Genomic DNA, 23,314 nt, shown 5'->3' on the forward strand with positions numbered 1-23,314 from the left:
AGTGAAGAGGATCACTACTGGTGCCTCCAAGAGAAAGCAGCAGGTCACAGTAGTAGGGGACTCTACTTTGAAAGGCACAGAGGCACCCATCTGTCGGCCTGACCCAGTCTCGAGGGAGGTGTGTTGCCTGCCAGGGGCTAGGATCAGGGATGTTGCTGAGAGGCTGCCTGGTGTAGTAAGTCCTGCTGACTATTACCCCTTCTAGTGGTCCATGTGGGTGCTAGCGATATAGATAGCAGTAGCCTGGAGAACATTAAGGACTACAGAGCCCTGGGAGAGGTGGTTAGGGGCTCTGGAGCTCAGATAATTTTTTCATCGCTTCTCCAGGATAAAGGGGAGGACCTTAAAAAAGCGAGGTGCGTTTGGCAGGTTAATAAATGGTTAGAATGCTGGTGCCATAGTCAGGGGTTTGGCTATTTAGAACATGAGAATCAATTTGGGAGGCCAGGTCTGCTGTAGGGTGGTGGAGCTGGTCTGATGAAGAGGGGGAAGAGCTGTTTTGGTAGGAGACTTGCCAGGCTGGTCAAGAAAGCTTTAAACTAGATGTGTTGGGGGTGGGGGGCATTGATCCATCCCAACACTCCCGGTCAGTTGCTGGCACCTATAATAAGTGCTTGGAGCGATGTAGAGATATTTCAGCTGCTCCAGCCATTGAGTCGGCTGCATTTGGAGCTTGACTCAGATGCTTCTATACAAACACCCGAAGTATGGGGAACAAACAAGAGGAATTAGAGATGTGTGCAAGGCTACAGAGATATGATGTCATTGGTATTACAGAAACATGGTGGGATGGCTCCTACGACTGGAGTGTTGAAATGGAAGGTTACAGGCTCTTTAGAAAAGACAGGCCAGGCAGACGGGGAGAGGGCGTTGCTATTTATGTCAGTGATAGGCTGGAAAGTATGGAACTCTGTCTGGGGATGGGTGATGAGTCAACAGAGAGTTTGTGGGTCAGGGTCAAAGGGAGAACAGTGATGGGGGACATTACGGTGGGGATCTGTTACAGGCCACCTGATCAAGAGGACTCTGTGGATGAAGCGCTCTACAGATAGATAGGAGCAGCCTCACGCTCGCAGGCCCTTGTCCTCATGGGGGACTTCAACCATCCTGGTATCTGTTGGAGGAACGGTACAGCCCGGCACAAGCAATCCAGGAGGTTCCTTGATTGTGTGGAAGACAACTTTCTCTTTCAAGTAACAGAGGTGCCATGCTTGACCTCATGCTCACCAACAGGGAGGGACTGGTTGGAAATGTGACGCTCCAGGGCAGCCTTGGCTCTAGTGATCACGAGATGGTTGAGTTTGAGATCCTCAGGACAGTGAGAAGGGCATGCAGCAAGCTCACTGCCGTGGACTTCAAGAAAGCAGATTTTGGCCTCTTCAGGAACCTGCTTAGTAAGGTTCCATGGGATATAGTCCTAGAGGGCAGGGGGGCCCAAGACTGCTGGTTGATATTCAGGGATCACCTGCTACGTGCTCAGGAGTGTTGCGTCATGACTAGAAGGAAGTGCGGCAGGAGGGCCAGGAGACCTCCGTTTATGGACAAGGAGCTGCTGAGGAAACTTAGAGGGAAAAAGGAAGCTTACAGAAGGTGGAAGCGAGGACAGGCGGCCTGGGAAGTATATAGGAACATTGTTTGGGAAGCTAGGGACCAGGTTAGGAAAGCTAAGGCCCAGTTAGAATTAAATCTGGCAAGGGATGTGAAAGATAACAGGAAAGGATTCTATAGGTACATAGCAAATAAAAGACAGACTAGGGACAACGTGGGCCCTTTCCGGAAGCTATTGGGAGAACTGGCTACCATGGATTTGGAGAGGGCTGAGGTTCTTAATGACTTCTTTGCCTCAGTCTTCACTAGCAAATGCTCTGACCACACCACCCAAGTCTTGGAAAGCAGATGCAGGGACTGTGAGAATGAAGACCTTAGGCCCACTGTAGGAGAGGATCAGGTTCGAGACCATCTTAAGAACCCGAATGCGCACAAGTCCATGGGGCCTGATGAAATCCATCCGCAGGTCCTGAGGGAGCTGGCAAATGAAGTTGCTAAGCCACTGTCCATCATATTTGAAAAGTCATGGCAGTCAGTTGAAGTTCCTGATGACTGGAAGAAGGGTGATATAAGCCCCATTTTCAAGAAAGGGAAGGTGGAAGACCCAGGGAACTACAGACCAGTCAGCCTCACCTCTGTGCCTGGCAAAATCTTGGAACAGTTTCTCCTGGAAAGCATGTTAAGGCACATGAAAAACAACGAGGTGGTTGGTGACAGCCAACATGGCTTCACTAAGGGGAAATCCTGCCTGACCAATTTGGTGGCCTTCTATGATGGAGCCATGGAACTGATGGAGAGGGGCAGAGCAGTTGATGTCATCTGCCTGGGCTTGTGCAAAGCGTTTGACACTGTCCCGCATGACATCCTTGTCTCTAAATTGGAGAGACATCAGTTTGATAGATGGACCACTCAGTGGATAAAGAACTGGCTCGATGGCCGCACGCAAAGAGTTGTGGTAAATGGCTCGATGTCCAGTTGGAAACCTGTAACGAGTAGTGTCCCTCAGGGATCGGTGTTGGGACCGGTCCTGTTCAACATCTTCGTCGGTGACATGGACAGTGGGATTGAGTGCGCCCTCAGCAAGTTTGCTGACGACACCAAGCTGTGTGGTTCGGTTGATACGCTGGAGGGAAGGGATGCCATCCAGAGGGACCTTGACACACTTGTGAGTGGGCTGATGCCAACCTTATGAAGTTTAACCAAGCTGTCTCTGGCAAGTGACAATTCTCATGATCTAAAATTGCAAAATGGCCTTTCTGGTGCAAGAGTTACTGAGCCTTGCCAGAAAAACAAAAAGGAATACAGAGGCCAAAGCTTACCTAAATCTAGCACAGCCCCTTAGTTAACATGGGTAGGTAGTCTCTTTTATTTCTATTCAGTTATCTCTTCCCTCCTTTTCGTATCACGCTCGAATGACAGATGTGAGTTCATGCAGAAGACAATACATGCTTCTGATTTTTCAGAGGTATTAAATGTATAGTTAATAGTTGTCAAACAGTACCCTTTTGTGAGAATAAAAATCTCTCAACTTTTACTTTGGTAAAAGCACATTTTTCAGAAGTATTGGTTTGGATTTTGTTCTTCGTGGTATATTGTGTGTTCCTTACATTGACAGATTGATAGCAAAATGAAGTAAACAGATGTAGCAGAAGTATAGTGCCCTTCCTGATCTCTTCACTGTATGGTATGAGGAAATCCTAGCTTTATTGTGAAAGATTGCAGTGTTACAGCAGCAGGACGAGTCTCCTGGTGTAATGGAAGACTGTTTTCAAAGCATTTTAAATCACATAGTTGATGCCAGAGGTTTTGTGAATGAGAGGAGCACTAGGGAGCCGGTATGAAACTTGTGGGGCCACTCTATGAGGCAGGAAGTCTCCCTGTTGCCACACGGGCGGGTCATGGTGCATTCCCTCTGGAGGAGTGCCTCAGGAGCAGGGCAGTTGCTCTGGCTGCCTGCTGCTGGCTTGGCTCACAGCTTGCGTATTGCTTTTCCTAATCAGTGTTTGCCTTGCGTAACAGTTCCATGTACCAGAGTATATAAGGCAACAGACTGAGGCGGCAACATGTGACTAGCTTGCAAGATGGCAACTGGAAGGGACGCGTTGCTGCTGTGCTTGATTCTCACCATCCAGGTCACAGCGCTTGTAGCTACTGGTAAGCTGCAGAAGTGTTTTTCTCCATTGCCTTCTGTAAGGAAATAGAGCAGAGGTGCAGCTTGCTCCCCTAAGGGAACCCCAGCCTCATCGGAGGAGCTGGGCACCCAACCTCGCTGCAATGAAATGAAGTCTGAATAGCAAGAGTTCTTAAATTATTTCTGTAATCTGTTTTCAGTCATTTGTCTTACTTGCCTTTTTTTGCAAATAGCAAAATCAAATTCTTGTCCCAAAATCTTGTCTGATGAGGCACAGCAGATCACTGATCCACATTTGTAATTTGGTATTGAGAACTTCCATCTTAAAATGAATCTTGCCTAAATCTTAACAGTATTTGAATATGCCAGATTGTTTTCGGTATGTTAGAAGCTTTCTCTTTTAGCTGTATACACTGTATCAAGCATCTGGAATGTATTCTGTGTGCTCACAGATCTTTTCTTGAAAAAGAAATGCCTTTTCTTAATGAGAGCAACCTATTGGACTTTTAACTAACAACCTGGATCAAGAAGAATTAAGATCTATATGCAATTATTAATGTGTATATGTAGTAAGACAATACATATCTATGATATAATATGCCCAAGATAGATCATATATGCAAACCAATCAAAACGAAGGCTGAAATAATGGTAGCTATATTGATTAGAGTTTGTTGAAGCCTTATGTGTGGAAATTAATAGTTGAAGCAAACAAAAGGTGTGTTTGCTTAAGCTAAAGTAGCTAAAGCTCTTAGGAATCTGGCAGTTATTTATGAATAGACTGATTATGTGATTTTGTGCTCATATTCTCCAGAACAAAAAGTAGAGCAACCAGAAGTGGTGACCAAATATGGGACAGTCCGAGGGTACCAATTCAAAGTAGACGCAGCTGAGAAGAGTGTGAACATCTTTTTGGGAGTTCCTTTTGCTAAGCCCCCAGTTGGAGCACTGAGGTTTTCGGAACCCCAGCCACCTGAGCCATGGAAAGGTGTCAGAGATGCCACGTCCTACCCACCAATGTAAGACAGTGACAAAACCATTGATCTTTATTAATAGTTTTATGTTATATGCAATTCCAGGGCACTGATGTACAGGGCAATGAAAATCCACAAGGATAAATTCCTTGGTGCCACCTGCAGCTGTTACAATGAATGCGTTTCTGAAGGCATCTTTATAAGCTGCTGTTTTTATTAAAAAGTGCTATCCACTGGACATCAGTGATGAACTAGTATGCACTGGCACTTTGCCAATAATGTTCTGTTTTGGCCAGAACTTAGCAATGTTTATAAACTGTGTAGCTTTGGAGCAGAAACAGGAAGAAGCTGAGGATATGTTGGAATACAGTTAGAATTTAAAAAATGCTGAGTCACATGCTTAACAGGACACGTAAGAAAGGCAGACCAATTCTAGTTTATATTGTAAATGTCTTACTCCATTTGTACTACTGCTCTTGTTTAATGCCTCAAGCTTAATACCTACCATTACAATATAAAAAGCTACTGAAGAGGTAAAATAATTGTGTTTTCATTGACGTAATTTAAGGCTGTGTGTATTTGCAGGTATTTTTCTGTAATATTTTGAAACATGCAAAATTATATCTGCATGTTGCTGTGTACTGCCGTAAACTGTGTCTCTTTGTTATGGCTCTCCTTAGTGTCAGGTCAAAGGACGAAAATACATTGAAAGTGAAAAAAAAAAAAAAATTATACTTTGTGTTGCCAAAAATCTAGAAATGTACCACAGACTGGTTTCTGGTTTGCATTTTGTTGTGGAAGTACAGAAAAGCTACACTTCATAGCTTTGAGGTTTTAGTTATTTCTGTTGCTTGTTATTTTTACATTTACTCAGGTGTCTACAGGATGAAAAAGGACAATTTTTTTCGGACCATATTACTAATAGAAAAGAAAAAGTTATTCTGCAAGTGTCTGAAGATTGCCTATACCTAAATGTGTATACACCCGTTTCTACAGGAAAACAGGAAAAGCTGCCTGTAAGCAAAATCATTATAAGACCTCTAGCAAAATTGCCTTACAGCAAACCTACAACCTGTGCTATATGCACACTTAGACGTGCAGTATGGTAATGATGATCGAGTTACATGCTTTGTCCCAGTAGATATTTGCTGAGATTTAAGAGGCACAAAATCCTGTTTTACAAATAAAATATTATTGATATTTTAGCTAGGTAATGCTTGATTTCTTCTAAATAATCTGTGACAAGTTGTGGGGCACTGATGCAGTGTAACTAATCAATGCCATTTTGTAAGACTGCAGGCCTCATATTCGAAAGACTTCTACCATTTGTGAAATGAAACCTGAAAGAGTCAGGAGTGCAATAGCACAAAATACTGTATATTGGCTTATACTTAGTTTTTATCACTGGCAGCTCTTATCTGTACTGGGTTCTTTCTGATTTTGTCTTTCCAGGTCTTTGTATGGATCCATGGTGGTGGATTAACTTTTGGAGCAGCTTCATCATATGATGGTTCAGCATTAGCAGCCTTTGACAGCGTGGTAGTTGTAACAATTCAGTACAGATTAGGTATTCTTGGATATTTTAGGTAAGATATTTTATCTCATTTTTTGCTATGTGATTTCCAAAATCATGCGTGCAGAGCCTCTGTGTAGAGACATACAGAATACTTGCTTATGCAAAGAGACTATGCATTTCTTAATTACATACGCAACAGTTGGGAACAATTCATAAGTCCCAGGTGCGCTTCCAAGTCTGTGTTTGTCTGTCTGCTCCTCTAATCTCAATGCTTTGTGAGCCGTTTATTTTTCAGTTGTGTAGAAAAGCTCTGTGTAGAGATCGGCAGCTGATTTCTTATATCACAGATTGTAATTTCTCTGCCTCTTTTCTTGCATTGAGTATTTAAAACAAATCTGTTCTTTCTCTGCAGCACTGGAGATAAGCATGCCCGAGGTAACTGGGGCTATTTAGATCAAGTAGCAGCTCTTCAGTGGATTCAGGAAAATATCATGCATTTTGGAGGAGATCCAGGATCCGTCACTATCGCTGGAGAATCTGCAGGAGGAATCAGCGTTTCTGCTCTTGTAAGTTCATGGTAATACTGAATTTTAAATACTTGGGGAGGGGGGAAAACCACCATCCACTTTCATTTTTAGTACCTGCATGTAAAGCCAGCGAGAGAAAAGGGATGCTTTTACAGGAAATGACACATCACCTTGGTCTATAATATAAGAACAATATAATACAGCTTCTGATTGATGAAAATGTTATTTTCATACCCAGATCTTGTAGTTCAGACCCAAAATGTGACTTCTGATCTACTAAATAAAATTCAGGGGCGGAGGGGGAAGGGTTTCATTGCCAAAACCCAAAAAATTTATCCTGAGAAAAGTTCTGTAAGGGGATGTATTGCCCATTTCCTGGTTGCTTTGAGAGTCACTTGTGCAAACGAGGTGAATAGTCATGATAGCTGAACTAGATGTGTACTTTGTGACCCAGCGATAATGTAAAATTTTTATATCAACACTGAGCACATTGGCCAAGAGTTTCTTCTTATCCAGTCACTCACAATTTGGTACAGGTCAAATAATGAAACCACGGGTCAGAGATAACATGTGATAAAAATCCCTGCTCTTAAGCTTCTGACCTCTGGCTGATTGTTTTTTATTCCTCTTCTGTAGCACAACCAGACTATCTTGGACACGGTTATATTTGATCTATATCTGCCTTGCAGTGTAGTTGCATGAGGTCTTGGAAGCAAGTTGCTATGGGAGAGCAGAAGGCAGGCATGAACTTCTTATCCTTGACAGTGCTGCCAAAGCCCTTTGCATAGCTGAACTATGATCAGAGGCTACAGAATAACAGCCTTAGGACATTTGTTTTCAAAATGTTTTAAATGGCAGTTCCTGATATTGAAATTTTAAGTCAGTGGTCAGAACATGCTGCTTGTCACGCTTGAAATGCTTGTTCTTGGTTTTTTTACAGATCTTATCTCCCCTGGCAAAGGGCTTGTTCCATAAGGCCATTTCAGAGAGTGGTACTGCAGCCACAGCTTTCTTCACTGACCATCCTGAGGAGAAAGCACAAGTGGGTATTTTTGTGGTACTTTTCATTATTTTCCCAGATATTTTTGCATACCTTAAACAGTTTATTCCAAAATGTAGAAACGGATTTTTGTCTTGTGAAACTACAACCACAGTCATTAAAGACAGTATTTCTGTGCAAATAACTCATGTTTAATGATGCCTTGCTTGTCAAATACCCAAATATCCATATATGTCTGAGTGAAAGCAAAAGACTAATGAAGCGAAGAGGGAAGGCAGGGAAGAAGTGTGAAATTTAAAGGAATACTATAACGTATACTGACTTCAATAAAAGTTGAGATATAACTTTTGGCTGGAAACCAGCACCAGATTCCGAATATTCTTCTCTTTCCCTGCTATTTGGTGCTTCTCGTGTGCAAACAGACAAGAATTTATCTATTTGTTTACATTTGAAAAGAAGAGCTGACTTCAATTTTCTTTTTTTATTAATTAACAACAAAAAACAAATTCCAGGAACCCAGATATGATAATCTGAGATATAAAAGAGGCAACATTGTAAAGAGCTCTGTTTCTCTAACAACAACTGTTATTCCACCAAAAAGACATCATCAATAATTGTATAATGTGCTCTTTTTTACCGTCTATATGGTTGTATTCCGACTGTGCATCACTCTAACTCCTCTACGTCATCTTGCCTTCTCAGCCCATGTTACTTACCAGAATGACTCTCTTGGTCTCTTCCTGTATCAGAATATTCTGGGGTCGTGTTTTGTCCTTCTGCTCAGCCCAAGGTGTGAACGGTTATGAGGGCTTCTTGCTCTCTACCTCTGCAGGGGGAGCATGTCTGGCCTCGATGATCCTTATCCAGAAGCTTAGACTTCCCCCTGCTGGACTCTCAGCCGCACTTTCATATAGAGTCTCCTGTGGGAAGTATTTGACTAAGTGTTTGTTTTTATCGATTGCAGAGCATTGCTACTGCCTCTGGCTGTGAAAAACCCAGTTCAGCTGCCATAGTTGAATGCTTAAGAGAAAAAACAGAAGAAGAGATAGTACAGGCAATGCTAAAACTGGTAGGTGAAATTACGCTTTTTGCTTTCAAATGGCATTTCAAATTTTATTGTAACAGAGTCTGTTATTTGGCTGTTGTAATATTAGAACATGAAGTGACTGTAATATCTGACCTGCTTGACCTTCTCAGGATTTGACAGCTATGCTATGCTGTACCTTACCTGGAAAATGTGAACAGGTTGCTTCCCTTTCATTCTCCATGGACTTTTAGCTACCTGTGTTTTGTTGTCATGCTGTACCAGGGGGAGGAAAAGAGTGCAGGAAATATAACAGTTTCTCCTGGAGAACCTGAAAATTAGTTACTATATTATGTCTTACTTAAAATTTCTTCTCACAATGCTGAAGTCCATGTTCCTTTGCAGTTTCAACACAAAAGTTGGGGTTTTTCCCCACTGTTCCACGCATGGAACTAACTACGAAGAGATGTGAACTGGACATCATCATCTATGTTTTGCAAACATTAAAAATATGATGCTAATCTTCACTGAATCTTCTGCAGAAAATCTGTTGGAGAACATTTAGAGGTGGCTTGAATACTATTAATTATTAGATTTTCACTTGGCACTTAATTTGTTTTTCTCTGGAACTACAGTAAAAAAATTACTTTTTTTTACTTTTTTTTTTACTTTTTTTTGTCCAGCCTCCCATGTTCATCAGTGCGTGTAGAGATGGGGTGTTTTTTCCAAAGAGTCCCGAGCAATTACTGTCTGAAAAAGAGATCAATGCAGTCCCATATATAATAGGAGTAAATAACTGTGAATTTGGATATATAATTCCTAGGGTAAGTGACTGATAATGTTGTTACTTATATATTATTTTCTTAACGTAAGATCATTTTGTTATTATAAGATTTTCTAATGAATAGGATTCTCTGTATCATGCAGATTATGAACTTCCCTGCTTACACAGATGGTCTGGATGAAGATGCTGCACGTCAAGTTTTACAGACCTTCTTAGCATTATCATCTAAGGTAAGAGACCATTTTCAGAATAGCTCAGTGCTGCTTCTTCACTGGTCTGGTTTTATGTTCATAGTCCTGGAGGAGTATATTTTAGAGACAAACTTCTCTCAAACAAAGCTGTTCGACAGCTTCCTGCCATGGGGCAGTACTGGGCAGCAGTTGTAGTGTATTCCTGTTGCCATTAGTGATTGAAAATACACTCTAAATTTCTATCATAAGTGCCCCTCTTTTTAAAAAGGAGTTCTGTGGAAATCCAGAAGTGATTCAGGTACCTAAACGTAAGCCTCTTGTGACATTTCAGATACCTTAAGTTATCCAAGACGTGTGTGACACAAGATCTATAGAACGCACCCTTCTGAAGCAGTAGCTGGAGACCAGAAAGGACAACCTGAGATGTTTAAAATGGCTCTGAGAGACCTATGTTCAGGTTTACTTGAGGTTTTGCTTGCCTGTAATTTACATCACCTCTCAGCTTTCCGGTTCCTTTGTGCTCTCCTGAAACTACTAAGTACAGCAAAAAGCAGATTAATAGGTTAGAAGGATTTTATAAATGTGGCCAGTACTTGCAATGGATCATTCAGTGTCACAGCCAGCCATCATGAACTTGGAAAGGAAGGGCCCAGGCTTGTTCTAAAAGGGAGTAAATTATGGCTGTCTACAGCAGTAAATTAATTTTGTGGAAGCCAACAGGATTTCTTATGAGGGTTACTTCCACAGAAGGGAGAACAGGCTACAGTATCTATTTATCAGCATCACTGACTGACGTTTACCTAAAGATGTTTGAGCTTTAGATCTTGCAAACCTCTTTTCCCTGAGAACATCTGTAACTGGTAGCTGTGTAACTCCCGATTCTGAGCTCTGAGCCACACTGACACAGTTGAGGATTTTCTCTGAAAGTAGGTAATGTATGGGGTTTAGCCAGGGACGTGCAGATGGCACACTCAGTTAGTGCTGTTAAACTTTATTATATTCATCATCACTGTAAGAAGTGGTTTTGTCGTTCATTTCAGGATGTTACTTCTGAATTTGTTGATCGGATATACCATGAATACACAGGGAATGCAAAAAACCCTGCTGAAGTACGAGATGGCCTTCTTGATGCATTAGGAGATTCTTTTTTTCTTCTTTCATCCATTGAAGTGGCTAGATACCATAGAGGTATGTCTCTGATTCAGCATGTATTAAAAGAAATATATAATGCCAGGGGTGTGTTTTGGACAGTATATATCACACTTCATTATCCAAAAAACTGATAGTGTTTTCATTTTGCCAAAACTGCTTCTAATGAAAGTTTATCATCTTTGGTGACAGGTATTTTCAGCTCTCACACTAATGCTCTTCCGTATCTTTTCTACTAGATGCTGGCAACCCAGTCTACTTCTATGAGTTTCAACATCGACCAAGTTCAGGGGCAGGTGTTATTCCAGAGTTTGTAAAAGCAGATCATTCAGATGAGATTGCCTTTGTCTTTGGAAAGCCATTCTTAGCTGGTGATGTATCCATTCCTCTTAATGTATTCCTTTTAAGACATCATTATTATTCATTTTACTTACTGGGAGGCTTTAGAATAGAAATGTTTCTCTTAGAAACACTGGACTCAACATGAACATTTTCTGTCTTTAGTAGTAGCCACTTTTCATGCAATCGTTCATCTGCAGTCCTCTTCTAGAGCTCTGCTCAGGTAGAACTCCTATTGCTCGGAGTAATGAGTAGAACTGATTACGGTCTGTTGGAATTTATATAGGTGCTACTGTTTTGATTATTCAGGTTTTAATATTGCTGTTTTCTCTCTCACTTTGCAGGGCATGCTACAGAAGAAGAAGAAAAACTTAGCAGAACTGTTATGAGATACTGGACTAACTTTGCTAGAAATGGGTGAGAATTGTTAATTACAGCTCAAGTTTTGTCTGTGCTGCCTGAAGTATATGCCTGAAGCAATACTTACATTGTGGTTCCTACAACTGTGGCAGAATTTGAGATAAATACCGAAGCAAATTATTTCTATACTTAATGATTTTGGGAAAATCTTTTAAATGAACCTGCAGACCAAAGAAGGAAAAAAATAAAAAAAACCCAAACAAAACCAAACCTCTGTTACTCCGTCTGCAATGGAGTTTTAGATCCAAAAGTAATGGCAATTAGTAAACTTTTGTTATTCCATTGATGAGCATTTTGATAAAAAGCCTCCCTCTGTTAGGTACTAGAACCACATAATCTGAGCTTGTGTTAGTTTTATGAAACGCTCTCAACCTGAGAAGTCAGAGCACAACTGATAGGAAATGAAAAGCTAACTTTTCTTTATGTTCTTTCCAGAAATCCCAATGGAGAAGGCTTGGTCCATTGGCCTCAGTACAATCTGGATGAAGGATACCTGGAAATAGACCTCACACAAAAGGCAGCAAAGAAATTGAAAGAACACAGAGTGGATTTTTGGATACAGCTCACAAAAGAAACGATGAATGAAAGGAGAGAACACACAGATTTGTAAGAGTTGTGGAGGGTACAGTTTGCTTTCAAAATCTGAAGTAAAGTCTAACAAACTTATTTTGTCAGGATGTAGAATTTAATAATCACCTTCTAACTCACTATTATGTAATCTGTTGTCATGATCACAGGGAAATGAGAGAATCAAGGGAAACGTGGAATGTCCGGAGAAGGACAACAAAGTTGGTGAAGGGTCTGGAGCACAAGTGTGATGAGGAACGACTGAGGGACCTGGGGGTTTAGTCTGGAGAGGAGAAGTCTCGGGGGGGACCTTATCGCTCTCTACAATTACCTGAAAGGAGTCTGTACTGAGGTGGGGGTCGGTCTCTTCTCCCAAGTAAGAATCGATAGGATAAGAGGTAACGGCCTCAAGCTGCACCAGGGGAGGTTTTGATTGGATATGAGGAACAATTTCTTCACAGAGATGGTGTTCAGGCATTGGAACAGGCTGTCCAGGGCAGTGGTGTCACTAGTGGTATCACTGTCCCTGGAAGTGTTGAAAAACTGTACAGATGAGGCCCTCAGTGATATGGTTTAGTGGTGGTCTTGGCAGTCCTGGAGTAGTGGTTGGACTTGATCTTAAAGGTATCTTCCAACCTAATTGATTCTGTGATTCCAATACGATACAGAACAAGAAAGACCATACAACAGAGCACTAAAAACCTTACCTGCATGCTCAGAGACATGTGTTCCTGGTGTTATATGAACATCCAGCTTAAAAAGCATCATGAAAGAAAAAGTCAACAAAACACTGGAAGGTCAAGCTCAAACTGTTTAATAATAAAAATTAGACAATAAGTAGAAGAGAGGAAAAAGGGATATTCTTGCCAATGTATGATATTGCCGTATGTTATATAGCAGAATAAAGTCTAAAGTAACAGAATATTCTGCATTCCCATCTGCTTAAGCCTGTTTCAGACAAGGGGGTGAGGCATCAAACTCTTCCTCCGGTGCTGCAGAGCGCTGTGTGTACCCTCCCTCCTGCTTGCCCTTGATATGACTGCCACAGAACTCCTTGATATGACTGCCACAGAACTCTAATTCTGCATCAGTATTTTAGTCCACTGCCCTCTCTGGTTCCTGGAGTGTTCCCTCACCCGCAGTATGAAAATAGCTCTAGTTATTTTTCACTGTAAGTTAGCTTGTTTTTTGCCTTTTATTGTTTCCTTCTTAAACACAATTCCAAGTGCTGATCATTCAAAGGATACCAAGCTGAATAAGCAGATTAAGACTGCTGCAGAATTAGCTTTCTGTAGAAGCCCTGTGCAAACTGGGTGCCTCATTTCTGAAACGAGGGTTTGCATTTGTTTCCGTCCTATTCCGCTGTATGACTTTAGACGTCATACTTGGATCACCACTGCCTCAGTTTCCTCAGCTGCTCAACACTGACTAGACTGGACCACAGGCTTTGGTTTACAGTGTTCACAAGCTTAAACAGCATCTGAGACCCTCCAAGAGAAAATGCCACTGAAATATAAAGCATTACCATCAAACAGGTGAGCACAATCTACTTTTCTAAGAATGTATTACTCTGCAGGTAACTGGCAATGATGAAGGTAACATCGCATGTGAGCAGGCACCAACATACCCAGTAGGGTTTCTTCATCAGGTTGTTAATTTTCCATGTGGGCCATGATTAGAAACATATGTTACAAAAGTTCAAATTAATTCTGGAATTCTATTCTTAATTATTTTTTTATTATCAATTTCTGCCAAATACAGTAGATGAGTAAAGGACACATTTCTCAGACCAGAATCTTAGGTCATGTATTAAGTCTCAATAGCTTTAAGCAAAACTTCTCATTGAGCTGTCAAATTTTGCCAGGAAATGGTACAGAAAATAGCTGTACCATGCTTACTGAAAACTATGAATTATTCTCTCCTATATTGTGGCAAGCAACTGAAAAAAAAGACACCCCAGCAAAAGAACCTACCTCAAAGATTCTGTATTTCCTGCCACAAGTAATGAGTAATTAAAAATAAATCATACTTTTATACAGGTCTAGAGAATCCTCCATATTTGGCTAATCCAAGGTAATATAGTAAAAGCCACTGAGATTATTCAGAAGTGTTTACACTTATCGCTAAAATGTGATGCTACTTTGCACACATGAACTTACACAATTTTTGACATCTGAAACTAAAACTACATTAGCAGTCCAAAACAGTCATATGAATGTAAAGATTTTAACTGCCGGTTAGCTTTGTGTGCTTGTGTCCAGAGTTCAGCTGTAGCAGTTATTTTTCTCCTTGTTAGCAGCTGGTGCAGCTGTTTTCAACTTCAGTCTTCTCTTCAGAGAACAGTGCTGATATAACACCAATGTTTTTAGTTGTTGCTAAGTAATGTTTACCCTGATCAAGGACTTTTCAGTCTCCAGCTCTGCCAATGAGGAGGGGCACGGGAAGCCACGAGGAAGCAGAGACAGGACCCCTGACTCAAACTGGCCAAAGGGGTATTCCATACCACAGCACATCATGCCCAGCGTAGAAACTCGGGGGAGTTACCCGGAAGGCCCAGATCACTGCTCGGGTCGGGCTGAGTATCAGTCGGCGGGTGGTGAGCAATTGTATTGCGCATCACTTGTGTTTATTGTTTTCTTTTCCTTTTCCCCTTTTAGTTTTATATTCTCTCCCCTTGTTATTTCCCTTACCATCATTATAACTGGTGGTAGCAATAGTGGTTTTGTATTATACCTTAGTTACTGGACTGTTCTTATCTCAACCCGTGGGAGTTACATTCTTTTGATTCTCCTCCCCATCCCTCCGAGAGCCGGGGGGAAGAAGGGGAGGAGTGAGCAAGTGGTTGCGTGGTTCCGAGTTACCAGCTGGGCTTAAACCACAACAACTTGTAAAGTCCAGTGTGCAAAATCGACTTCCAAAATGCAGTTTATAAGTAATTTTGGATAGTGAGAAACTGGATAAACCAGGTTGAAACTAATCTTTTTAAAGAAAAAGACTACCTATGCAATGACTAATAAAATTTAAAAATCAATTTTCAGTGTATTTTTGTAGCTGCCTGTAAGCTAATTTCCCACATACCGTTTTTTGTAGGAGTAAGGAAACATTTAAGAATATCAAAGTGATTTTATTTTGAACATAGATATATGTATAGTATAAATATATGTATAGTATAACACCAGCATCAGCACTTATATACAAATCAGTTTAGCATAGCAGAATACCAATAATTTCCTCATGGGGCAATTAGGATCGAGCAGACAAACACTGATTCACCACTTCCAGTAAGTGAGAGTTTTCCAAAGCAGCTGCTACACGTTCTTTATCAGCAAGCTGTTTATTAACTGTGCAAGGAAAAAAAAACCAAAACAAAAAAACCCAACAAAACACAAGAAACCAGTCAAAACATTGGTAGACAATGTCTTTTTAAAAGCATTTTACATTGAGACACATAATCACACTGCTGCTATGGTGCTCAAGTAGACTAGTAACTGCAGCTCACAGAATCAAAGAATGGTTTGGGTTGGAAGGGTCCTTAAAGCTCCAACCCCCTGCCATGGGCAGGGACACCTTCCACTAGATCAGGTTGCTCTAAGTCCTGTCCAGCCTGGCCTTGAACACTGCCAGGAACGGGGATGCTAAGCGTATTTAGCAGATGCTAAGTACACTCCGGAGTTGCAGTCTAAAGGCAAAGCTACAGTGTTATCGGAAGTTAAACCAGGAAGCTGATTGCGATCCAGCAGCACAGAGCTATGCATGTGTAGGTGGAACATGAGAAGAAATTTCCCCCCAGCCTCTCTGCATTTTCCGAGTCCGCCACAACCAAGGCAAATCAATGACTAGTTGAGAACAGAGGTTGCCTGAGATTTTTAGAATACACACAAGAGTGGCTGGAAAGCTGCTCAGTGAAGAAGCACCTGGGGGTGCTGACTGACAGCAGCTGAACATGAGCAGCTTGTGCACAGGCAGCCAAGAACCCAACGGCATCCTAGCCTGTATCAGCAATAGTATGGCCAGCAGAGCCAGGGCAGTGCTCATCTCCTTTACTGGGCCCTGGTGAGGCCACACGTCGAATCCTGTGTTCAGTGCTGTGCCCCTCGCTACAAGAGAGACATTGAGGTGCTGGAGCAGGTCCAGCGAAGGGCAACAAAGCTAGTGAAGGGCCTGGAGCACAAGCGTGATGAGGGACCTGGGGGCTTTAGTCTGGAGAGAAGGTGGCTCAGGGGGGACCTTATCGCTCTCTACAACTACCTGAAAGGAGGCTGTAGTGAGGTGGGGGTTGGTCTCTAATACGATACAGAACAAGAAAGACCATACAACAGAGCACTAAAAACCTTACCTGCATGCTCAGAGACATGTGTTCCTGGTGTTATATGAACATCCAGCTTAAAAAGCATCACAAAAGAAAAAGTCAACAAAACACTGGAAGGTCAAGCTCAAACTGTTTAATAATAAAAATTAGACAATAAGTAGAAGAGAGGAAAAAGGGATATTCTTGCCAATGTATGATAGTGCCATATGTTATATAGCAGAATAAAGTCTAAAGTAACAGAATATTCTGCATTCCCATCTGCTTAAGCCTGCTTCAAGCAAGGAGGTGAGGCACCAACCTCTCCTCCTGTGCTGCAGACCACGTGACTGCCACAGAACTCTAACTCTGCATCAGTACTTTAGTCCACTGCCCTCTCTGGTTCCTGGAATGTTCCCTCACCCGCAGTATGACAATAGCTCTAGTTATTTTTCACGGTAAGCTAGTTAGCTTGTTTTTTGCCTTTTATCTTTTCCTTCTCAAACACAATTGCTCTCTTCTGCTTTCCAGAGTGATTTGATTACTCACCTTAAACCTCTCAGGGAGAGACCTGATCAATTTCACTTTTATGGAGAGGCCGATTAAGGTGGCCATGCTGCAGTGAGGAATGGTGGGGGTGAACTCCACTGCCACCGTGCTTTCTGCGTCGTTCACCTGTTAGAACAAACACCTCCAGTGTACAAACCACGACAGCACCGCACTCACTGCTTCACCCCGAATGCCATGCTGTATTCTACACGCAGTGCAACTCGAAGCTGTGCCTGGTTGCTCGTGGGTTCGCTCACTGACAGGACAAACGCCACGTTTGGCTGCACAGATTGCTGAACAGCCCTGTGTTCATGTCAATGAGGGAGTGGGCCGGCAGAGGCCGCACAGCTCCGCAGCGAGCGCGGCGACCAGGACCTCACCTTCACTCGCACTTGCTCGACGACGTTCAGCTCCTCCAGCGTGAGGGGGTGCTCGGGGTCGTTAATGGAGCGAATGAGATGTGTCGGGTTAAGGAAAGCGGAGCGGAGCTGCACCAACTTGGCCCCGCGGCCCCGGCCCGCCCGCCCTCAGCCCGGCGCGGCCAGGCCCGGCCCTCCCGGCAGGATATCAAAGATCTCCCGGTCGTCAATGGAGTCGGGCAGCTCATCGTCCTCCTCCCGCGCCGTCACCGGCCGCTCCCCCGAGCGGCGGTAGATGAGCGGGTTGGCGTTCTCCAGCGCCGCCCCGCCGCCCGGCCCCGGGCCCACCATGGCACCTCTCAGCCCTCCCGCTTCGGCTGCGGGCGCGGCGGAAGGAGCCCGGACGCCGTTCGTCGCCGCACCGGGCGTGGGGCGGGCCCTGGTCCCCGGTCCCCGCTTACCCGTGGCGGCAGTGCTCCCTTGTGGGTGAGCAGTGTAACTGGTCCTGGCTGCGGGAGCTGCCGGCAGGGGCCGGGCGAGCGTCGGCGTCGCTTCTAGGGCAGGGAGCGGCGCTGAGGGGAGGCGTTCGGCCGCCCGAGTCTGGCACGACTTTAGCTAACGTCTGAGGGTGAAAACCGAGTGGCTTCGCCCGAGCCAGCGGCGCTGCGGCGTGTGCGAGGGACCCCTGAAGTGAACTTAGTGCTGGAGAGGATGTGCTTGATTAAAATCCAGACCTCACGGCAGCCTTCGGGTACCTAAATGGCCGTAAAAGAAATCAGAAAAGGGACTTTTTACAAGGACATGTAGTGACAGGACAAGGGGGAATGGCTTTAAGCTGACAGAGAGGAGATTTGGATTAGATATTAGGAAAACATTCTTCCCTGTGAAGGTGCTGAGGCGCTGGCACAGGGTGCCCGGAGAAGCTGTGGCTGCCCCACCCCTGCCAGTCTTTAAGGACAAGTTGGACGGGGCTTGGAGCAACCTGGCCTGATGGAAGGTGCTGGAGCTTTAAGAGGTGATGGAGCCCTAGAGGAGCTTTAAGGCCACTTCCAACCCAAACCATTCTGTGATTCTGTGACTGTATGAGTCTGTGCTTGCTGCAACAAGTGCTGGTCACGGGTTTGATGTAAGCATGTTCCTCAGCAGGAAGGCAGCAGTTTCCCCCAGTGGCTGACAGGAAAAAAAAGAGGATTTGGAAGGGGCTGAGACTTGCTGTTTCAAAAGGTGTTGCAGCTGGAAAAAAATACTTACATTGGGGTATGGTCATTACCTCAGGTGTGCTTCTGACTGCAGGGAATTGGGCCCCATTGAGTTTGTCTCCAGCGGGACCTGTTTACACATCTGCTGATACTTTAAATATGACTTACGAACTATCTCAGAGCAAAGTTTCTATTTATCTCTGCTTTCATCTCTGCTTATAGAGAAGATACAGCCTGACCCTCAAATTTAATCTCCCCTTTACAAATTTAATCTCCCCTTTAATTCTGAAAACGCAGGAGGCCTAATTTTATTCAAGAAGGGATAAAGAACTATTTTGGAATAGACAATAATTGGACTAGAGACAGAGAAGCTGCCAGTGACTGCCCACCAGAATGAAAACAAGGCTTTGGGACAAAAGGTTTTTGCTTCAATACTGCCCTAATGCTGTCTAACAAGTTTCATAACGATGTGTGTTGATTTAAGGATAAACTACTATGTACGTGTGGTTTATGTGGAAACCTTCACCAAGGAAACCTTGACTGGCACAAAGAAAAGCTTTTCAAGACAGCTGCTACGTTGTACTGCATTTTTGCATATGATTTGATGCTTCAAAAATAAACACCAACACCAGTAGTGTGAATAAAGTAGAGTGATGCAGTTCCAATGTTAAAAATATTGGAAAAGTTGAACGGGACTAATAACATTGGGTTTTGTCTGTGCAGGCATCAAAAATGACAGGTTTGAAGGAAATGGATGAAAAATCAATCACTTCAACTTTAGAGTTTTTACTGCCAAAGTTGGTAAGTACTCTTGCACTAATCTAATTGGAGAAGTGAGATTTCTTTTTAATGCATATGAAAGATTTGTGATGTTTGGTGTTCTCTAATTTGCTGCTTGTTATACGACTATGTCTTAGTCATAGTGTTACTAAGACAGGACTTGCACAGAAATAGGAACGAGTCAGGCCTGGGATTTGGGAAGATGCCTTTTTGCTTCTAAACCTCTGAACCAGCATTTTTATCTTATGTATTTGTATGTAGGCTTACTACAAATAGTGTCTCTAATCTTATGGTATCTGATGGTTAATCTCCTGGTTGATGGGTTTCAAGGCAGGATTTTTCAATATGTTTGTATTAAATTAAATGCAACTTTTAAAGTAATTAAATAAATTACTACTTGCACTCCTAGTTTGGAAATGTATCTTTCAAGCAGCAAATTCTAACACTAAAAACATAGGCTGTGTTTGGAGAGCCCATTGGTCTTGGCCTGAAGGCTAATACTCCATAAATCTTTCAAGGACTCAGGGAAATTGCTTTTTTAATTCCCATCTCTCTTCTGAAGAAAACAGAAGCCAAAGGTAATAGGAGAAGTTGCTGGATCTTTGTTGATTCCTGTAGCATTTTATCCCACATAAATCTGTTGCAAAGTTGACCTTAGGTGGTTTGTTTGGTTTGGTTTTTGGTGGTTTTGGTTTGTTTGGGTTTCCCCCTTCCCAAAACGCCTGAACAGATTGTATTTACCATCATGGTTTCCCATCAGCATGGGTGCTACCCTGGAGTTCTGTGCCTTTGCGGAATCTCTGAAGTTTTAAAGACGACATTTGTAGCTGCTAATTCACAGAGTGATAATTTTTCTGTTTGTTTCTTGTTTCCTAAAATTTTCTCTTAGGACGTACCATCAGAGTTTCTGCCTGTGACAGTGGATGAACATCTAGGAAACACAGGTGTGCCAGCTGAACTACGGGACTGATTTCTGGAGTTGCTAGGGGATGCAGCAATTGCCTTACCACACATTAAAGCATCAAATTATCGCGGGGGTGAGCTAATGAACACCAGTAGGATATTCAGACTTCTTACTACATGCTGGATCAAATGATGTAGACGAAAATCCAGTCATGAGTAGGCAGCCCTTCTTGAGATTCGCCCTGGGAACGTGAGGGTGAAGAGTGATATGGGTCTGCAGGCTTGTGTGAAGCAAGTGTATGTGCTCCTTTATCTTTGTACTAGAGTCTTCCACTTGTCCTCATAGTCACAATATATTGAGAGCAGAGTGTGATAACACAGGTAGATGTTGTTTGCTAAGTGAAGTATACAGGCTTAAAAATTAAAACATGCTAAAGCAACCTGGAATTTGTCCTTTGGCCTTCTGCTGCATGCGAAGTCAGCAGCCCTGTATTCTGGAGACTTTCTGGTATTTAAGTGTAGACAAGCCATGCCAAAATACCCAGAACTGGAAAATAATTTGACGTTAATTTGTTTTCTGTACGTTTTCCTGGGGTGAGACTGGGGTTCTTGGTCTCACTTGCAGGTAGTGTTCCAGTTGCGTTGATTAGAGCAAGGCTTGGAGCTCTAGTGTTTCATTTTCTGCATGAGATCTAATGGTGAGGTTGAAAGGTATTTTGCCCCTGACTCAATTAACATTTCAGCATTTTTTTTTTTTAAAACGGGACTGTCCATCGAGCAAGGATTAAGGGTGTACTCCCAAAATTGCCTTTGCCTTGTCAGTTTGGGCATTTTCATGGGATTCTGGAAGTTCCGGTTCCTTCAGGCAGAACCCCGTGTTGCTACACTCCTAAATGGATATGCCAATCATTGAACAATTAGATATAAGATGCCACATCCTCAGGAAGATTATGAATCCAGCAATTTGCTTTCATTGCATATGCCTAAAACAATAGCATTTGGGATGGAGTATTTTCTTTCCCGTGAAACAAATGAGGAGCAGCTCTTATTTTGACAAAGAAACACAGAAATTCTACTTATTTTAAGCGAATTCACCATTTTTTTCTGCTTTTATTTTTGTCATTTGCGCAGTAGTTCACAGTCTGTTTCACAGCCTCCATAAATGAAAGTATTTCCTTTTACTCCACTGAACTTTGGAGCAATCCAACTATGTTGTAAAAGCATTTGTTAATCTGTTACTAGAGCCTTTTGATTTTGTTTGTATTTTATATTTACTTTTTTACTTATGTTACCCTACACTAGAAAACACTACGTAGTTCTTTTTTTATTTGCCTGAATTTACTGAGAGCATTAAAATAGCAAATATTTTTATTGATGTATTGAGATGCGTTTATAACTAATAACACACTGTGACTAAAATTCTTTTCACCTAGCTGATACAGTGGGCATATGCGTAACTTTATTTAAATTAATTTTCTTGAAGTGATAAGACATGGAATGACCTTGTCTTCTATGAGAATGAAGAATTTTTTGCCTAGTCATGCTCTGAATAATAGGGAGAATTTCAGGCCCACAACACTATGAAAGCAAACCGTGTGGCCCATTCCTTGAGTAAACCATTCCCATGCCTTTTAATGGGACTCAGGAAGCATGGGTTCTTTTTTTGGTTCTGCTTCTGGTTTCCTGAAAACCTACAGGCAAATCACCTTATGTCCTTGTACCCCAATTCCCCCATTTGTAGAATAAGGATAACTATGCAAATCTCATTCATACATAGAATTCTGTGGATAATTGCTGCATTACTTACATATTACAAGTACAGTGCCTCTGTTGTAATCCGAAAGTTGATACAAAATACTCACAGAGTTGAATGCTGCTTTTGTAGCAGCAACATTTTGACTTCTGGCACACATAGTAATTATTGTGTATTTTGTGTCTCAGGTGAAGCTACAGAGGAAGAAAAGAACCTTAGCAGACTCTAATGAAGTACTGGGTTAACTTGTTCAAAACGGGTAAGAATCGTGAGATTCATGACACACATTACTGGTTTGTGCTGACTCCATAGTGAGTTAGCTGTTTGGCTGATTTCAGTCTTAACTTCTATGAATTCCCCTGTGACCGAAAAGGGCATCACTCTTTCTTTCTTGTTGTTTACAGAAATCCTAATGGAGGGTTTGTTTGATTGGCCATCGTAGAACCTAAATGAAGAATACTTACACATGAATCTAAACCTAAGGAAAACCGGAAGGTTGAAAGAAAAGAAGGTAGGTTTTTCTGGAGAAAGGTGGTGTTTGAAAAGACAAATAACAAAAGAATGGAAAACAAGAAAGTTATTTCAGAGTTATAATTTATTGTCTAAACATGCATATAATATGCAAACTGTGAGGACAGTAAAAGAAATTACTTAAAGTCATTTTGTGCGTAAAATTATGTTTCTTTTTACCTTTTCTTGACAGTTGTCATATTTGCAATTATTGACTGTAATAATTCCAATTGATCTCTTTCCCCTTTGTGATCCTTTACTTTTTTCCTGGATTTGTCTACAACAGAAGCCTCACTTATTAAATACGGGTACCAGATTTCCCCACTGCTCAGGTTTTTCTATCATTTCCCCATGACTGAAGACAGAATGTAGCAGCAACCTTGTTTTAATGAAGTGAAATCAATAAAGACCCAATTTGCAAGTAAAACTGTCTTTTGATGTCAAGCGTATCAGCGATGGTACAGAAGTTTTGGTTTGGTTTAGATACGGAAATGTCCTATGTGGGGAGAAAAAAAAAAAAGGAACTAAAGAATGCTCTCCTTTGTAGGTTGGTTTTACAACAGAGTTAGTATATTTCTGACTGTTGTTATACACAATCTGTGAGAGTAGTGCTGGAATTAAGACTTCTCTCAAATGGTAGAAAAGTGAGAAACGGTCTCTACTACCCACACTTTTTTTCCTTTTAAATTCAGCAGTAACTCCCCTAGAACGATCAATGATGGTAACATTAATTATACACTTCCTATCTTTTCCATGGTGCTCCATATTGTGCTCCAGGCTGTTCTCTGTGCCATCAGTCAGTTCCA

At 42.2% G+C, this 23,314-nt stretch overlaps 2 protein-coding genes and 1 long non-coding RNA gene across 5 annotated transcripts; 2 read left to right on the forward strand and 1 right to left on the reverse strand.

The window, feature by feature from the left end:
- Nucleotides 1-3,540: 3,540 nt before the first annotated feature.
- LOC115619424 (fatty acyl-CoA hydrolase precursor, medium chain-like) lies at nt 3,541-15,201 on the forward strand. Of its 2 annotated transcripts, none has more exons than XM_030511657.1 (13): nt 3,541-3,702; nt 4,494-4,698; nt 5,528-5,669; nt 6,106-6,239; nt 6,582-6,735; nt 7,637-7,738; nt 8,661-8,765; nt 9,404-9,544; nt 9,648-9,734; nt 10,736-10,883; nt 11,084-11,215; nt 11,528-11,600; nt 12,039-15,201. In XM_030511657.1, the coding sequence occupies exons 1-13, from the start codon at nt 3,630-3,632 to the stop codon at nt 12,211-12,213; spliced, it is 1,671 nt and encodes a 556-aa protein (XP_030367517.1). In that variant the 5' UTR covers nt 3,541-3,629; the 3' UTR covers nt 12,214-15,201. The 2 variants fall into 2 exon arrangements, with proteins under 2 accessions (XP_030367517.1, XP_030367518.1); XM_030511658.1 differs by having other exon boundaries at nt 3,543-3,702; nt 4,506-4,698.
- A 72-nt stretch (nt 15,202-15,273) lies between these two features.
- On the reverse strand, nt 15,274-17,786 carry LOC115619426 (cytosolic iron-sulfur assembly component 2B). Its single transcript, XM_030511660.1, has 5 exons — nt 17,573-17,786; nt 17,385-17,464; nt 17,005-17,130; nt 16,507-16,552; nt 15,274-15,511 (listed from the first exon to the last, which is right to left on the reverse strand). Exons 1-5 carry the CDS (start codon nt 17,712-17,714, stop codon nt 15,414-15,416), a joined length of 492 nt encoding a protein of 163 aa, XP_030367520.1. The 5' UTR covers nt 17,715-17,786; the 3' UTR covers nt 15,274-15,413.
- A 1,085-nt stretch (nt 17,787-18,871) lies between these two features.
- LOC115619431 lies at nt 18,872-22,503 on the forward strand. 2 transcript variants are annotated; one of them, XR_003995013.1, is made up of 3 exons: nt 18,872-19,363; nt 20,232-20,379; nt 22,187-22,503. It is a non-coding gene; the product is annotated as an uncharacterized LOC115619431 (long non-coding RNA). The 2 variants fall into 2 exon arrangements; XR_003995012.1 differs by lacking the exon at nt 18,872-19,363 and having other exon boundaries at nt 20,132-20,379; nt 22,187-22,257; nt 22,403-22,503.
- Nucleotides 22,504-23,314: the final 811 nt, after the last annotated feature.

Source organism: Strigops habroptila, chromosome Z, assembly GCF_004027225.2.
Source record: "Strigops habroptila isolate Jane chromosome Z, bStrHab1.2.pri, whole genome shotgun sequence".
NCBI lineage: Eukaryota > Metazoa > Chordata > Aves > Psittaciformes > Psittacidae > Strigops > Strigops habroptila.

Coding starts and splice junctions, on each gene's coding strand:
- LOC115619424 (XM_030511657.1), top strand. CDS start 3,630: ATGGCAACTGGAAGGGACGCGTTGCTGCTGTGCTTGATTCTCACCATC. Junction 4,699..5,527: donor GCCACGTCCTACCCACCAAT/GTAAGACAGTGA, acceptor ACATTTACTCAG/GTGTCTACAGGATGAAAAAG. Junction 8,766..9,403: donor TACAGGCAATGCTAAAACTG/GTAGGTGAAATT, acceptor TTTTTTGTCCAG/CCTCCCATGTTCATCAGTGC.
- LOC115619426 (XM_030511660.1), bottom strand. CDS start 17,714: ATGGTGGGCCCGGGGCCGGGCGGCGGGGCGGCGCTGGAGAACGCCAAC. Junction 17,465..17,572: donor TGACGACCGGGAGATCTTTG/ATATCCTGCCGG, acceptor TTAACCCGACAC/ATCTCATTCGCTCCATTAAC. Junction 15,512..16,506: donor ACATGTCTCTGAGCATGCAG/GTAAGGTTTTTA, acceptor TTCCTTGCACAG/TTAATAAACAGCTTGCTGAT.